This window comes from Phoxinus phoxinus (assembly GCF_949152265.1).
Source record: "Phoxinus phoxinus genome assembly, chromosome: 17".
Taxonomy (NCBI): Eukaryota; Metazoa; Chordata; class Actinopteri; order Cypriniformes; family Leuciscidae; genus Phoxinus; species Phoxinus phoxinus.
Window position 1 is genome coordinate 19,593,488 of NC_136892.1, and position 17,928 is coordinate 19,611,415.

Sequence of the window (17,928 nt, forward strand, 5' to 3'; positions counted from 1 at the left end):
AACTACAGCAATGACTCTATTTCAGGTATCAGATATGACCATATAAGAGACATTAACGGTGTTAATTTCCACTGCAATATATGTGTTTTATTTGTCATCTCAAGAAATGTTTCTTTGGTGTTTTAAGTTTGCTGACCTGGGCGAGATGTCACAACCCTGCTGCATGAAGGCTCCCAGGGAGAACCAGAGACTGTTGAAGATCCCAAACTCATTGGGGGGCTGGTCGCTTGGCAGACCGTCAGTGCCCTCCTCGGGCTCCTCGGTGTGCCACTCGTACGGGCTGAAGCGGCTGACCAGGAAGAGCACTACGCTCACGCCTATGTAGGCGAACACAATGCACATCCAGATCTCGTAGGCCAGCGGGTCCAGGAAGGAGAAGACACCCGGCTTGGATTTCTGGGGCTTTTTAATCATGATGGAGATGCCCAAGCTCATGAAGGGTTTCGAGAAGTCTATGACCTCCTCCCGGACCAAAGTGATAGTCAATGGGGCCACAGCGATTTCCGCTTTCTAGAACAAAAGAAAAGCATGTTTCATATCAATCTTTGTCTTTAATCACTTCCTGTGCACACTTGTTTAAAAACAAAACAGACGTAATGACATTACTAAGTTTATTAACTAAGCCATTTGACTGGATAAGCCGATGCAACAATATTTGAATATATTTTTATATTCAAAGCTGAGATCTCATATTTGAACATTATATTCAGAGGAGAAAGGAGTGAATACAAAGAGAAAATAAAGCATAATCTACTGATTTCCACCTCTCCTTGCATCACATTTTACAACTACTCTAATTGAACTAGGCTTTGCATATTAATGTCAAAAAATCCAAGCAGTTAATCCAAGAGGCTTAATACTGAGGTTTAGTTTTTGGGGAGAGGGATAAACTAATCAATGCAAAGAAAAAAAAATGCTTACAGGACTAGAGAGAAAAAACTGTAGAGTCTAAAGTCTGGCTGCACGTTTTGCTGCATGGTAAATCCAAAAACTAGATTATTGTTGGTGACTTAGTGACACTTTAGACCTTGGCAGGGCTGCGTAAGACTAATCCAAAAAAGAAATTAAAGTTTCTCATAACTGCCCGATACTTTCAAGAGGAAGAAAAAAATACTTCTGGGTTGCGTTTTCCAGGGCTCAGCAAAAATCTACAAGATGACAAGCATTGGCTGTATGCAGTGTTCATTAATAAACATCAGCCTCTGAAAGGTTGTTGTCTTTCTTTTTTCCCTCTTCGCCAGACACAGAACTTAACGTTTACTCAAAAATTGCTACAGTTGGCTGTAGCCACTGACTTCTATAGCAGGAAAAAATATATACTATGGAAGTCAATGGCTATCGTCAACTGTCTGGCTACCAACATTCTTTAAAATATCTTCTGTTGTGTTCAACAGAAGAAAGACACTTATACAGGTTTGTATGCTGAAATCAGAAGATTGCAAAAAGTAGGAGATAAATTATTTACCCCGTACACCAGCTCCCCAACCATCCCGTTCCAGATCTTTGTCTCTGGGTCCCGAGCTCCATACTTTCCATCAGGCACGATGGAGATCTCGTACTTGAAACCAATGTGTTTAGCAATTTCAAATGCCAGATCCACACAGTATCCCTCATATTGCTCGTTCCCCTCGTACAACTCCCAGTTCTTCTTCAGCATTACATACGGCCCTTCCTGAATGAACAAAACAACAAAGTACTTTCAATGGGCAACATGTTACACTTTTGTAAACCAGATTTTTTTTTAAAGTGCTGAAATTTAGCCATGCCGTTATATTTCATCAGCATTCTATATTCTAAATATGATATACTGTGGAGTTATAGACAAATATAGCTGTTTTAGAAGAGTTATTAAAGATAATTACAGCCATTATGTTTGCATGTAGATGATTGATTTACTAATCAAATGTTAGCCATAAAGAAACTATTGAAATAAGGACATATTGCTTTTTTAAATGAACATTAGTCAATATTCTCCACATTCCTTAATAAAAACAATAAAGATTTTCAGGGTAAATGTGTATGAAACCATAACAATAGGGCATACAAGCATTAAGATATCATAAAAAGCACACCAAATGTGCACTATGTACTGTACATGATTCAAAGCAATGATAACTGACCCATAAAATTCATGATTACAATTTATTACAATTGCATTGCATGCCTTCAAACATTTTAACAGGAAACTGCTATTGCAAATCTGTTACACACAATGATGCAGAACTTTGCTCATAACTTTAAAATGTACATTGCTGAAGCCTAAAAAGGATTACAGTTCACAGAAAAAAGGAACATCTGTGGAAAAAAAAGCAACACCACGAATACAAAGTCATTCTTAGTCATCAGTATGATGTACTGTCATACAAAACAATATCTAAAACAATACAGGTGCTGTACAGCAGCAAATAGAAATGTTTACTAGCAAGAAAAAAGCAGAACATTTACATAAAAATCCTGAAAACCTGCTTCCCTTTTTACAAATATTTTCTAAGCCATATGGCTAGCCTAAAATGATGAAAGGCAGAAAGCCCAGTAGGGAGAATTAAATATTTCACACACAGCAAATAGAGCTCTCCGAACTGAATGTCAACGGAAAATCCGTTTCATCTCAAATTTGTTTGATGTATGAGAATGCAGCCTTCTCTCCAAATCTTTTTTTCACAAGCACAGGGCAGTGATGTTCCTGGGCAGTGTTTTTCTACAGGTAATTTTTTTTTAGTTTTTTTTGAAGAATCTAGCGTTTGTCGCTGGTAACGCCTCAAGAATGGGCGATCTCTATTCTTGTGTCATGAGGTGAATAGGCAGGTATACAAAATCTTTTGAATAGGCAGGTATACAAAACCATGTTCTTACAAAGACCACATACAAATCCTTCATCACGCACAACCTCTCAACCTAAAGAATAATTCACCCTAAAATGAAAACATTAATTCACCAACTATGTTTCTAAACCCATGACTTTCTCTCCTCTGTGGAACACAAAAGGAGATAGTTAGGTAGAATAGCAAGCTGATCATTTCCACACAATGAAAGTGAATGGTGACCAAGTTAAATTTCATTCTATTGTTTAAAGTCATTTTGAAGGCCTTAATGATGCTTTAATTTTTTCACCTTATTTTTCCACCTTTATTGTATGTCCAAGCTGAACTTTTTTACACAATGAAGGTGAATGGTGACCACGGCTGTCAACCAATATTTTCAGGGCAAGATATTCCATTGAATACAAATGCTTTTTTGGTCCCCATCCACATTCATTGTATGGAAAATGAGCAGCATGAACATTCTTCAAAACTTCTTTTGAATTCCACAGAAGAAAGCCATACAGGTTTGGAAAGACATGAGGATCATGATCATTTTCTTTTTTGAGTGAACACTACCTTTAAAAACTGAGGCTATTATAAATACGAAGTATATAGCACAATGGAAAAATGAGAATTCCTGATGAGTAGGCTATCCATTATATGCTTAACAAATGCAAATGGACAGTAATGATGATTTTATGTACAGTTTGCTATATATACAAAACCTGCATGCTCTAAAAACCTGGTTCTTCTGTTTCGATACACGTCATTTAAATGCTAAAGTAAAGACTTCATTTGGCTTCTATGTGTCCATCCAGTTTTCCAATTCTGGCATCACATCTTCTCCATTCATGATTGAGTTGCTTATTAGAGCTTGTCTTTGTCTTCGTCCACAGCTCGATTTCTCATTGTTCCTTTCATTTTGCCTCAGGTAGTAGTATCCATGTTTTTGCCCTCAGTCCTGATTTGTCTCTCTGCCTGTCCGTGCTTCAGTAAGTGCTTGATTTCACCTCTGCAGAGTCCATCATCTGTTCAGTTTCTTAATAAGGGATTCCTCACCAGGGGCTGAAAAGAGGAGGATTTGGCTTCAGGTGCTACACTCCAAAACCTTAGCATTTACCAATTATGTGTCTGAACGTCCACTATATCCTTGAATCAGTGCATAAACATTGACAATACTGTAATTTACGATCACCAAAATGTATAGGAATCTCAAAATACAGAATGCATCCCATTCATGCAGTGTTTTGACTCACACATAAGATTACAGTCGACAAAAGTAACAAAACAAAATACAGTCCAAGACACCAGTTCTGGGAACTTTTTGACAGTACGTGAGAAGGCACATGATGCACACGGCGTATTCACAATGCCATGGCAGCACACATTTACACAGCAATGTTGAGAGATGCTATTCAGCACACGTAAAAACATTTGGTTTTATCTAGATGGACAGCAGTATGACTGACAGGTCACAAAGAGAAAATGTGCTTTGATGAACAGCGCAGCGTGGCTGTGAATTTCTGCAGTGTTTGCAGATCATAATCTTTGTGTGTGCATGTTATGAAGAAATTCATTTTTTCACCATGTGTATGAGAGGGACTTTTGGGTTATGGAAGCTTTCAGATGAAGGACAAACAAAAATAGTAAAATGTGTCAAAGTCTCAGGAAATGCTGCTACTCACCATAATAGTCGTCACAACCACGGTTCTGTTCTCCATGCCAGATGTTTCATTGGGAAGTAAGGCTTGATCCTGGGTCAGAACCAACTTATCAGCATCATTCCAATATCCGATCTGGAGATGGGACAGTGATGAGAATGAGACTCCAGACCCAAGAGAGAGCGAGTGAATACATTCAAGCCTGCCCATTTGGGTAAGTGTGTGAAAATGAGCAGAAATAATTTGAAGTCTAAACCGGGCTAACTATTCATCCTTTATCTTGCACACTGTCGATAGAAGTCAATCCAAACCACCAAATTTGCTTTGCCATTAAAGGAATAAATTACATTTTAAAATATATTAAAATAGTTGATATTTTTAATCAAATAAATGACTTCTTTCAAAAACATTTGAACGGTAGTTCAAATTTATACTGTAAGTGATTATGTAGATGCTAAATATGAATGTTGTTATTTTGGTGGCTAAAGAAAAATGTGTTTTTGCATGTAACATTTTGCTGTGGGATGAAAAACTGCCATGCAGAAGAGACACGAGCAGCGGCGTGTGCCCGTGTCCTTACGAAACCCAGATGAACGGGAGAAAGAAGAGCCAGGCTCCAGCATCCGCCTAAAGCGGGGCTCACGACTGCCTGATAAATGACTGCCAAGCCCTGGCGGCTCGTTCCTGTGCTCCCCTCCTTCTCCTTTTCCCATCACTCTTCCCCCGGTGCACTGCTCAACAGCAGCCAGGAGCCGCCACACTCCATAAAGCACGCCAGAGGCAGAGGGCTCCTCATAACTTTAGAAGAAGGTGTGTGACACGAGACCTTATGGTACGTACATAGCTCTGCAGCTAAAACCACCAGACCATTCAAGGCAGACATTTGTGTATTATTTTAAAAACTGTACATTTTGGTTTTAAATAACTGCAAACTTCTCAGACAATTTTGTCACAATTTCATAGCATACAATCAATTTAAATTATCAATATAAAATTTTAGTCCATTGGGACTAATCCATCTGCTATTCTTATATATAGTACATATGAAAGCGCTATAAAAATGTCTCATTCTATTCTATTCTGACCAAAGTAAGACAAAAGACTCGTTATGTTTAGCAAAGTTAACTTGTGTTTTGTTTATGCCTGTAAAGGCTGCTTCACAGAGCACGCTCTTGCAGTGTTGCCATAAAAAGTGTTGCCTTATTATAAGCGTTTTTGGGCTTTTTGTTTGAGCTTTGACTCAAAGCGATCGCGTTTACGTTGTTATTAAAGTGAGCAGTTACGGGTCGTGATATTTTGGGATTATTTTTAGCATACAGCATTTCGATTTATTATGGGCTTGTTCTTGTTCGCCGTTTTCTCGGAAGATCTGGCAACAAGAATGAGTTAAAGCTGGTGCTGCTTTCCCTGGGATTTCTTGCACCGCACACAGAAGAGAGAAACATCTCAGACAGTTTAGTTTGGTTCCGTACACACCGCAAATTATTTTTGTAAATGCATTTCTTTTATGTAATGTGGTTTATTTGGTTGAATATACTTAAAATTACTGAAGTGTGTGTGTGCAGAACAGGATTAAACACTAAAAGGTGAACTGACAACCGAATTTAACTGCAGTGTGTACGTGGCCAATGATTCATATGGGTTTATAAGGCATCTAAAATGTCTGTTTTCACCATTTAAAGAGATGCATATACAGTATGCGTGAAATGATTATGCGGTGAAGTATTGTAAGAGAAGTAAAAGATGTTACATTGTACAGAAAGAAAACGCTGACTATAAAATAATAAAGACTCATCAGGGTCTCCTGGGATTGTTCTCACAGAAACAGCTGCATCAAGTGAAGCACAGAGCGTTAAGCACATCGAGAAAGACAATGAATTAGACTGAAATGACTCTCGACAGATGTAGAGACAGCAAAAGCAAAGCATGGTTACACTTTCTCAGAATCAAAGATGAATACAGACAGAAACACCCTAACAAGCACATTTTTATCAAAGTGGACGTATTACAAAAAAAAACTTTTGTCTGCGGTGACCTCTGCAATGCTCACGACAAGAATGACATCTTACCCTTCTGGGGCCGTTACTTTTTAATTCGAAAACATCCATTGTGTAGTTGACTCTGCGCCCGTAGTGGTCGAATTGGACATTTCCTGTTAATCCTTGGAGGCGCACCTGGATTACAGTGATAAACAATGTCATTACAGCTTATCCAACCACTGCAAAGCACCTCGAAACACTTTCATTTACACATTCGCTTACTTTCTTGAACTTTAACATCACTTTCTTCTGGAAGTATTACCCCACATCAGTGTTTCTCAAACGGGGATCCATCTAACATAACCAGAAAATTCTTTGAACTGTGAATAAAAATCTGAAAACCACTGCAAGCGATACAGAGCCAAATCATCAGCGACATTATTCTCTAAATTGTTGAGCTCACATCAGGACTAAGTATAAATATACTAAAGGCTCATATATTCTGCCCGGACTCTTTTAGTAATGAAAACGTGGGAGAGACAAATTAAAATGTATTTCTTATTAATCTGTGTATAATTAAATAAAGTACTGCAAATAGCTAATAGTTTTTTTTATACATTGTTTTATATATATATTTTTTTGTTTGGGAGGTGGGGTGTTGGGGTCTGAGAACTGTTTGGTGTTACAAAAAGGGGTCCTTGGATTAAAACAAGTTTGAGAAACCCTGCCCTACACAACATCACATTTCTCTCTCTCTCGCTCACAGTTTCACTATCCGTCTTGTTTTCTGCTATGGTTCTCGCTCTCTCCATCCTTATAGTTTCCTTTCCATTTCCCCTGTCATTTTCCACTTTCCATCAGTTCAATTTTGGACATTTCGCATTTTTCAGATCGCCGATTACTGTTCTGTCCAGCCTTGGCCCTCTATCACCTCACTGGCTTGTTTTTTTCAGAAGACATTTATTTCAGCTGTCTGTCTTCCTCCCATGGAAATACTACCAAAGCACTTCTTTCCCATCTTATATAAAGCCTGCATTTGCTCATCTGTGCATGTGACCTGTTTGAGTGTGCGCTCCATGTCGATGCCCTGGTTCCAGGGTGCAGCGGGGTTGGCCAGGCAGTCTCCGGCGTTGCCCCTGCGGGAGATGTCCACCTTCTGCCTGCGAAGGTTCCGGAAGGCTTCTGCCATCACCATCACTCCATCGTACGTCAGAGCGGAAGTGTACTACAGAAACAGAGGGTCATGGAAAGGTCAACATGTACATACACAGTAATGCTTTAATGTGGTTTTAAGGGTTCAGTTTGTTAACATTAGTTAGTGCATTAGGTATCATTAAATGACAACGCATTTTACAGCATTTATTAATCTAGTTCAGGTTAATCTCTAAATTTAAATTTAGTTAATCTATAAATAAATACAATATATATAAAAAAATAAAAAAATATTCTTTGTTATTTCCTGTTTGTTCATAAAACATTAAATAAATAATGTTAATTGATCAAATTTGAAATTATAAAAATATTTTAGTGTATGATAAATTTAACATGAACTATTAGCTTTCGCTGATGTTAACATATAACACATTACATTTATCACAAGTTACAGTAAAGACAATTATAATGTTTAATAAACGCTGTTGTTTTGAACTTTCAAAGAATCCTGAAAAAAATATAAGGCAACACTATTTTCAACATTGTTAATAATAATAAATGTTTCTTGAGCATCAAATCAGAATATTAGAATGTTTTCTGAAGGGTCATGTGACACTGAAGACTGAACTATTGATGCTGAAAATTCAGCTCTGCCTTTAAAGAAATATTAAAATAAAAGTTATTCTAATTTGTAATCAAATTTGACAATACGACAGTTTTTATAAATGCAGCCTTGGTGAGCAGAATAGACTTCCTTCAAAAACATTTAAAAGTCTTACCAACAATAAACTTTTTATACATATCCAGGAAAGCGCTTACAGTACCTGTCAATCATTTTATTTTATTTTTAAAAAAAGAAAAGAAAAAAAAAGGACTGCAGAATGCTGCGATTGACCAATCAGAATCATGTATTCATGTGCAATGTTATTTATAAGTGCCTTGCATATTCACTTCAGTGTCTGTACTACAACAAAATGCTGTTTATTTAATATAAGTCAGTGAGTCGACATGATTACATTAGGTTTACACCAATGAAAGCCATTTGTAAGGGTTGAATAACCAAAATGGGGTTAGGTGTCCTCATGAGCAGAGGACAGCCAAGGTTCGTGTTTTGCAGCTGCATCGAGAGGGCAAAAAGTAAAAACAAAAAAGAGAGCAAGGGACAAACCAAAAACAGAAACACACATGCTTGTCCTTGAGCATGTGAAATCAGTGAGCTCTGACACAGTAGTGTTCAGACTCTGGTGGGTGGGAGTGGGGGAGGGCCCGTCAGCTGCTATCGGAGGCTGGCCTGATTGCACCAATAAGTGGCTTGTGCTCTTTCTCTCTGCCTCGCTGAGATAAAACGCCACAGAATGAATCACTGCAGGCAACGCACGGTATTTTAACAAAGGAAACAAACCGCAGTTCTGCACGCGCGTTTGTCCTTTAGAGGCATGGCGCTTCATGCCCTTGTTTTTAGTCTACTCAATTCAATTCAATTCAAATTTATGTGAATTGAGTAGACTAAAAACATCTCCTGTGTTTATTATTGCTATTTTAGAGAGTATGACGTGGTTTGAGTCAGACGAGGGTCACCTGAGCTGCTCGTATATACAAGCACAATGTTAAAGTAAAAGCACCCCTGTGTGTTCAGACTGTCCTGCTTGCTTCATGGTTGATAGAAGCCACTCTGGGAGGGTTTTTGGTATTCCATCAGCATATTTCTAGAGCAAGAGCTGAGACTATTTAGACCGTTACAAACACAATACAAAACACACAGAAAGACCCCTGGGCTACAACTGCATACAAGGAGCAAAAGATGGAATGTCAGAGCGAGATCAAGAGAGAGGTAACAACAAGAGATTGAAGAATGTATTTAAAGAGATAGTTCATCTACAAAAAATTCAAATTACACCTCATGTCATTTCAAACCTGCATGCTATTGTTCTTCCGAATAAGCACCACCGTTCAAAAAATATTTAAATAGATTGCAATAATATTTCAAAGTTATTTATTCCTGTGATAGCAAATCTGTATTTTCAGCATCATTACTCCTATCTTCAGAAATCATTCTAATATGCTGATTAGGTGCTCAAGAAATATTTCAAAGAATGACTTTAACAAAAACATAAATAATCACAAGATTTTCATTTTTGAGTGAACTATCCCTTTAAGGCAATGTGTTTATATTTAGTCTACCACAGTTTCATGGTCCAACATTGATTATCAAAGAAGGTGTTAGGTTACTGACTCCCGCAGGACAGAAAGGAAGGATTACAATAGGTGCAGTTTAATCACATCGGCTAAAGCCCTAAAACACCTGGATTGATCCCTGGAGAAAGTGTGTCCTCACTAGATGGTGCTTTAAGGACTTTTCCAATCGCCTCAGCATGAAAGGCTAACAGCTCAGAGATTTTGGGGTGCCGGTCGTGCTGCTGTCTGAGAAGGGCTTATGGGAGTAGCTTGTATTTGGGATGAACGAGATGGAGCAGCCTAAATACCACAGGGCGGTCTGTGAGAGCATATATGTGGATCCGTGCGTGTGTTGACATGGTTGGACCACAGCATCTCATTTGCTAGTCCATGGATGTCGCTCCCCATCACCCTGCTCTTGCTAGCGGTGTGCAGTGAGGAGCAGCCGCCTGTTAAAGCGATATCCCCTCAGGCCACGCCAAAGGGATTGCCTTTACCGCGCCGCATCACCAGGAGGGGATCAATGTAACCGCCCTCCAAAGAATGTCATCCTCATCAGGCCCCAAGGGGAAAGTGAGTCCCAGTGAAAATGGATCAACAAAAACCTTGCTTTCAGGGCGCAGACATGAACAGGCATATCAAATCACGAGCAGGATTCGGCTGGTGAGACTAGAATGAATGAAACAGCTTATGATGATGTAGGTGTATAATTTACAATACCGGTTGAGTCGTTTCACAATGTTTTCCGTGTAAGAATGCATATTATAATACATCGGCACAATTTCTTGAGGTTCTGTCTGTGACATTTATTCCAGTTATGGTACTGTATAAAATGTGTAATTCATACTTCTTTTGACCACTGTGTATAATGTTATTACATTTTTTATTCTTTTCTAATCGTATCTATCCATCTTTTGCTCCCTACTCCATCAACCCTTTCTTCCTTCCACTCATTTATCTTTTCATACATTCATTCATCTAACCATCCATCATCCCCACCTTTTTTCCATCCAATGCAACCACTCTTCCACAAAACCAACCGACCACCCATTCATCCAACCAACCTTCCATTCATTCATCCTTTCTTTCTTCCTTCATCTATCATTCTATCCATCCTTTCTTTCTTCCTTGCTTACATCCATCTATTTTTCCTTTCTTCCACCCAATTATCTTTCCTTCATTCCATCCATCCATCCTCCCTTCTTTTCTTCCCTTTTCCTATATTTCTTTCCTTCCTTCCTAAACACCCAGCCAGCCTTACTTTCTTCCACCCACCTGTCATCCATCCTTTCTTTCTTCATTACGTCATTTATCGTCTATCTATCCTTTCTTATCCATCCTTTCATCCTTCCTTCCTACCTCCCATCCTTCGTCCTCTTCTTTTCCAACTCTTAAACTTTCCATCTATCCATCCATCCAATCATCAATCCATCCTCCCTTCCTTTCTCTATATTTATTTCCCTTCCTTCGTTAACTGCTTCCTTCTACCCACTCATCCATTACATCATATATCCATTCATTCATTCATCCATCCTTACTTACACCCACCCATCCAACACACCCACCCATCCATCCTTACTTTCTTCCACCCACCCTCTCACCCACCCACCCACCCACCCACCCATCCATCCACCCATCCACCCACCTATTTATTCATCGATGTTTACTTTCTTCCATCTATTCATCCACCCTCCCATCCATCCGTTTCCTTTCTTCCATCTATCCACCCATCCATGTTTACTTTCTTCCATCCATCTTTTTCTAACCAACCAACCAACCAACCAAACAACCAACCAACCAACCAACCAACCGTGTTTACTTTCTTCCATCCATCTTTTTCTAGCCAACCAACCAACCAACCAACCAACCTACCTACCAACCAACCAACCAACCAACCAACCGTGTTTACTTTCTTCCATCCATCTTTTTCTAACCAACCAACCAACCAACCAACCAACCAACCAACCAACCAACCAACCAACCAACCAACCGTGTTTACTTTCTTCCATTCATCTTTTTCTAACCAACCAACCAACCAACCAACCAACCAACCAACCAACCAACCAACCAACCAACCAACCAACCAACCATCTTTCCCTTCTGCCACCCACCCACCAATCCATCCATCCATCCACCTTTCCTTTCTTCCACCCAACCATTCTCCTAAATTATATCATTCTGCCTTACTCAACCATTACAAACGCATATAAAAGCATTGGGTGTGATCATCAGACTCTTTCTGGAGATTTGAGAGTTCTCCCAAAGTGTCTGGAGGGATTCAAATGGGACGTTTATGCATTTATGCTAATGTATCTAGTTTCAAAGTGGTTCCATACTGGACTGGGCCATGCAAGAGTACCTTGGGAGGTGCGTCAGAGCCGGGGTACTCGCGCTGGTCCAACTTGTTCCAGCGCTGCATGAGTTTAATAACCATGGGATTGCTGAAGTCCACCAGCTGAAAGCCTGTCACATTGGCTCCCCCATGCATGAAACGCTCCAGATTGATGTCCTTAAAACCCTGCCAGAGCAAAGAAGGGGAAATAGTAAGAAATACAGATAGAGAGAGAGAGAGGGAGGGAGGGAGAGAGAGAGAGAGAGAGAGAGAGAGAGGGAGGGAGGGAGAGAGAGAGAGAGAGAGAGAGAGAGAGAGAGGGAGGGAGGGAGGGAGGGAGAGAGAGAGAGAGAGAGAGAGAGAGAGAGAGAGAGAGAGATTATTAAAATGTAGTTGGCAATGCAGCGCTACGATAAGAGAAATTCCACAAACATTCATATCCAGCTCGCCTCTGTGAGCCAATTCCGTGCACAGCCAGAGAGCAGAGAGAGAGAGAGCATGCTCTGCAGCTCCCAGCATCATTAAAACACTGTCACAACCGCTCACTGGAATACGAATTAGTCTCTCAAATTGATGTATCTTGCTTAAAGAAAAGAGAGGATTAAGAAAGAAGAAGAATGAGGGAGGGCAGGAGACAGCAAGGCCAAGACAACGAGAGAGAGAGAGAGAGAGAGAGAGAGAGAGAGAGAGAGAGAGAGAGAGAGAGAGAGAGAGAGAGAGAGAGAGAGAGAGAGAGAGAAGGAGGGAGAAGGAGGGAGAAGGAGAGACCAGTAGAGTGGAATATGTAGAAAGTAAGAGATAAAACAGAATATGAAAGGCAGACAAGCTGACAGGGAGAATAAGGCGATAAAGGAATAAAATTTAGCTCACCAAATTTGCCATGATGTAATGGTAGCCTTTGACATGCTTGCCGACACTCACAATCTGTGGAGATAAACCAGACATTTGTAGTGAGGGCAAATTCTAAAAGCAAATACATTTGTCAGCATTCACCCTGCATATGAATGTACAGCAGAGGATTTAAGCCGTTGGGAAAGCAGAATTCCGCTGTTATTAATTATTTCTAATCAAACACGCTGCCTTTTCCAATAAACCACACTGAAATTTGATAAATATTAACACAAACACCAGCTAGAATATCTTAAAATGACTTTGACAGCTACAAAATAAAATATAAAGGGAACAGTTTGTAGGGAATAAGAAATATGCCTGTCTAATGTGCCATTTCTGCAACAGAGCTACATGAGGAAATGTGTTCTTTGTTCCCTCAGGACCTTGAGCATATTTAATTCTCCTTAGTGAACTCTGATGCACAGTGTTCAGTACAGTGGTATTAACCATTCAGGGTATAGTGTTGCATTACCTTTACCTCTTCCTTACAATTCTCTCTGACTGTGCTTTTATGTAGCATTGTGCTATTTTTTAGCCTGGCAAGCCAGACTTACATCAAGATGTTTAGTCTGGCAACTCTCCATAGACGCGGCTTAATCCGAGGGGCGGGATAAACGGTTGTCTCTCAAAATCCCTCTGCACGCAATAGGATAGCGCTACAACCAACCAGAGCAAAAGAAATAGGTGACGTAGTCAGAGCGGCACAGATCCGGTCCAGCAAAACTCCGAACACTTCTTCCTTTTTTAAGAATGACTTAAGTGCCGTTCTTTGCTTTTTTCTTAAAGAAAAACTTAACTCCAAGTCCTCCAGAGTCACGGCCAAAGCCGATTCGAAAGACCGCTGTTCTCCATCCGCAGCCGCCATTCTTTGTTTTCAAGTGGCAGCCGTTGCAACTCTGTCGTCATATGTTAAGCCCGCCCCCGCCTACTCTATACACGACGTGATTGGCCTGACCCAATTTAGGTTTTTGCAGCTAGAAGGTCATAAATGTACATCAATAATGTTGTCAACCCCAAATTATTTTTCAGGAGATTAAAAGAAACACTTTCATCCAGGAAGTAACATATTTTTGTAGTTTACCCATAAATGAAAAAACATAATGTCCACTAATTATATAAAGTAAAAAAAAAAAAAATAGAAAAATATAAAAAAAAAAATATATATATATATATATAATTATATACACACACACACACACACACACACACACACACACACACACACACACACACACACACACACACACACACACACACACACACACACACACACACACACACACACACACACACACACACACACACACACACACACACACACACACACACACACACACACACCAAAATATATTCAGACACTTTCAACATTTCTCAGATTATCACAGTTTATTTGCTATAGTTTAGAAAATGGTAATAAAATATGACAAGCACTCAGAGTTATCAAATCAGTTGATATTTTACTGGTTTTGGCCATCCTTCTGTTAGAGATTCACAAATTAATTAGGTTGAATAGCTGTCAGCTGTTAAATTTAAGTACACAATTAAATAATAGCAATTTAGGTCAACCAATTACCAAGCAATGCTTAATTTTGTTCAGTCTGTGGTGTCAGAGGTCGCATTAGCAATTAAAGAAAAAAAAAGGTAAGCAAAACATGGTCAGGTCAAAGTGTCTGAATAATTTTTGGTCCCAAATTTATATAAATGTTACTGGTATTCCACTGTATGAAGAATAAAAAAAAAAAAAAATATGTCACAGTTTACTTTATTTTGCTATCCTCACTTACAGTACATAAATGAACTAGTGTCCTGCACCCACTAATAAAAAAAATATCACAAATGATATCTGGTGTCTGAATAATTTTTGGTTTGACTATATATAAAACATTAATATATTTGTTATAAGATATTTTACAATAGTGCATGCATCAGAGGGCAAACAGAGGACACTTTTTATATCGGCCTGAAAACGTCCCCTTATCTCACCTGTTCCAGCATGTTGTTCAGTCTCTCTGCCTCCAGGTCTATGACAAACGTCTTTTCCTGCCTACGGTCCAGGTCTTCGAGAAGCTGTCGGTAACTGGCATCATTAAAATTCTCAACACATATAGCGCTGACCTGCCAACCATTCTGGCCAGCCTTTTCCATGATGGCCTGTAGTATGGAATAACCTATGACAAAAAAGGGACAGTGAGGCATTTGATCAGCATGTGCATCAAACCACCGAAGGCTTGAACCATTGAGCCACGGCTCCAATTTATCAGAAAGAATGTGATTTGTGGCATTGTCAGTGAGTCATTCCTGCACCAGTGCGGTACTCTCATCTGCAACTGCAGGCCTGTGAGCGATCACGTGGCACAGATCGTAGGGTGCTGATACCAACCTCCTGTCCTTTCATGCAGAGTCATTTTAGGCCTCAATCCCCATCCATGGAAGCTTACAGTCCCAGAAGCCTCAACAGTGCTCAGAGAAATGGACAAAAACACCCTTATTCATGAAACTAATCTCCTGCATCCCTAAAATAGAAGCTAACATCATGCAGGCGTGCCGGTAAAATTGGAAGTCGGAAAGAGCTGCTTTTTGTCACCTTCTCCAAGGTGTGATTGAGGCTTCCGGAGAGCTCCATTACAGTGCTTGTGATTCCAGCTACAGTCCTCAGTGCTGCTTGTACTAATCAGACAGGGATGGTGTTGGATATGTTAATCTAGCTGTTTGAAATAGGCACTCAGAGCCGCTGAGGCCCACTTGACTCCAAGATGAGCAGATGTCCCTGTAAAACGGACCCTTATGGTCACAATCAGAATTTGGCAATGCAGCTCACTCGGTTCCACTATTTAATAGATTAACCTGTGCTTGATCTGGCAACTCTTTAGCTCATTCGGGTGCCGTGTCTGTTTGTAGCCTAAATGTTAAATGGCGAGGTATTTATGTTAGTATATGGGTCTATCACAGATGACAATAAAGAAAAAAAAAAACTGATTTTTTTAATCTTACAGTAAAAAATCAAATATTTTCCTTACCCCTATATACATTTTCACACATCTCAAAGTGATAGTTCACCCAAAAATGAAAATTCGGTCATAATTTATTCACCCTCACATTGTTTCAAACCTGCATGACTTCTGTGGAACACCAAATAAGATAATTTGAAAAAGTCAGAAAAGTTTTTTTTTTCTTCCCTTTCTCTTCAATTTAGTGTTATTTTGGGCCAAACTGACTTTCATGTTAAAGGTGCTGTATGGAGTTTTTCTACTAAAATGAATCCATTTTTTATTACCTGTGTGTGAAGGGGTTGTAATCTCACAATAAAATGATCCACTTGGCGGGTTTTGCTATTACCTCTGAAAGCAAGTATTCCTATTTCTATGTGATGATCCGGGTCGGATTTGCCGCGAAATCCAGTGTCGTGACTGAGACCTGCATGCGCGCTCCCGAGTGTCTCGCCTCGTCTACTGACTTTGCACTCAACAGCGACGACACTGCGACTTATGACATGGAGTCTGCTAATACTAGGAAACGACTAGCACAACACAAACTCCACATAATAATAAAAAACAAAAGAAAGCACGCGCGCGAGCACTCGCTTGTAAACGTATTGGTTGCAATCTGAAACATCACCGCTAGATGCTGCTGAAAACTCCATACAGCACCTTTAATAGACAAAACCATTCTTTGTTTTGGATTCTGCAGAAGGAAGAAAGAAATACAGGCTAGGAATGACATGAGGGTGAGTAAATGATGACAGAATAAATCATTATTTTATATGGTAAAAAAGTATATTTGCAAATTTTATGAAATGCATTAGAACCTGACCTAACAAATAAATATATTTATAATAATAATAATATATATACATTTTTATTTATTTCAGAAATTAAAAACATGCACCGTTAATGCAAAAAAAAAAAAAAGAGGCACTAGGATGTGTTAAAACTGTATTTAATCCATTCATGCAACTGGCAGATGCTTTTATCCATAGCATTTCAAGGTTTGCGTTTTATCGGCATGTGTGAAAATCAAATCCACAACCCTGGTGTTTGCAGCATCATGCTTGTACCAGGAACATTATGCTTGATTTTGAACATTATGGTTGAGTAACCATGGTGTTTACCAATGCCCTGATGCTCTCAGGACACGTGTAACACAAATAGTCATGAATTAACATATCAAAGCACTGTACATGATGGCTGATGTGGACATTTTAACATGCCAGTGTGTTAAACAAACAGCAATCAGTCAAGTAGCCTGATTACATACACATTCACAAGCAACACACTAAACCTGCTCTGCACTCAATATTTGCAGACACCTGCAGTATCGACTACGAACTCTGAGCTAAAATTCATCTGCCATCTATTTCAAATCTCAGCCTCTGCTGCTAATAATTCAAGCCCCCAGGGAAGAATCGAGCTCTGATTAATAGCTGATAAATCAGTAGCTTGGGGTGTCATGTGCATATGTGAAATATCCATGTGTGTGCAAGAACCAACGAGATCCAAAATCAGCTGCCAGCGTACACCCTTCCCCCCTCATCTTCCATCCATCCCAGCAGGGGGAAGCATGTGTGTGTGTGTGTGCGCGCATGTGGGGTAGGCATAGACAGAGAGAGAAGAGAAGGACAACAGACCATGAAAATATAGTGAAGTGCCAACCTTTTACACTAAACCATTCATCATGTCCACATCCCAGTCAGATTGTGTCTGCTCAGAAGCTCTCACAGCAGACTGAATCTAAAGCAACTCAGCCAGTAGTCTAAACCAGGACCGTCAGGACAAATCTGTGCTTTTTCAAGACCACAAAAGCATTAATATTGGCCAACCAGTAGGACATATAAAATGATAATCTGAATGTCTTTTCTGACAGTTGTCGCAATCATTTCAGAAGTGACGGGGGCACTGACCAAGTTTTGGAAAATCATTTTCTCTTTTTCTTAAAGGAAT

The 17,928-nt window shown here is 39.5% G+C and overlaps 1 protein-coding gene across 6 annotated transcripts in view; it reads right to left on the reverse strand.

Annotated features, from left to right (window-relative positions):
* The window catches only part of gria4b (glutamate receptor, ionotropic, AMPA 4b), a 103,135-nt gene that overhangs the window by 18,880 nt on the left and 66,327 nt on the right, over positions 1–17,928 (reverse strand). For 5 of the 6 annotated variants that reach the window (XM_079586842.1, XM_079586845.1, XM_079586841.1 and 2 more), the window contains 8 exons: positions 14,975–15,159; positions 12,971–13,024; positions 12,128–12,286; positions 7,499–7,666; positions 6,532–6,636; positions 4,487–4,597; positions 1,466–1,672; positions 137–510 (listed from right to left, as the gene is read on the reverse strand). In XM_079586842.1, the coding sequence (XP_079442968.1) occupies positions 137–510; positions 1,466–1,672; positions 4,487–4,597; positions 6,532–6,636; positions 7,499–7,666; positions 12,128–12,286; positions 12,971–13,024; positions 14,975–15,159 (1,363 nt within the window). Of the gene's footprint in view, positions 1–136; positions 511–1,465; positions 1,673–2,130; positions 3,867–4,486; positions 4,598–6,531; positions 6,637–7,498; positions 7,667–12,127; positions 12,287–12,970; positions 13,025–14,974; positions 15,160–17,928 lie in introns of those variants that run through there. The other variant, XM_079586844.1, reaches the window with a different exon arrangement.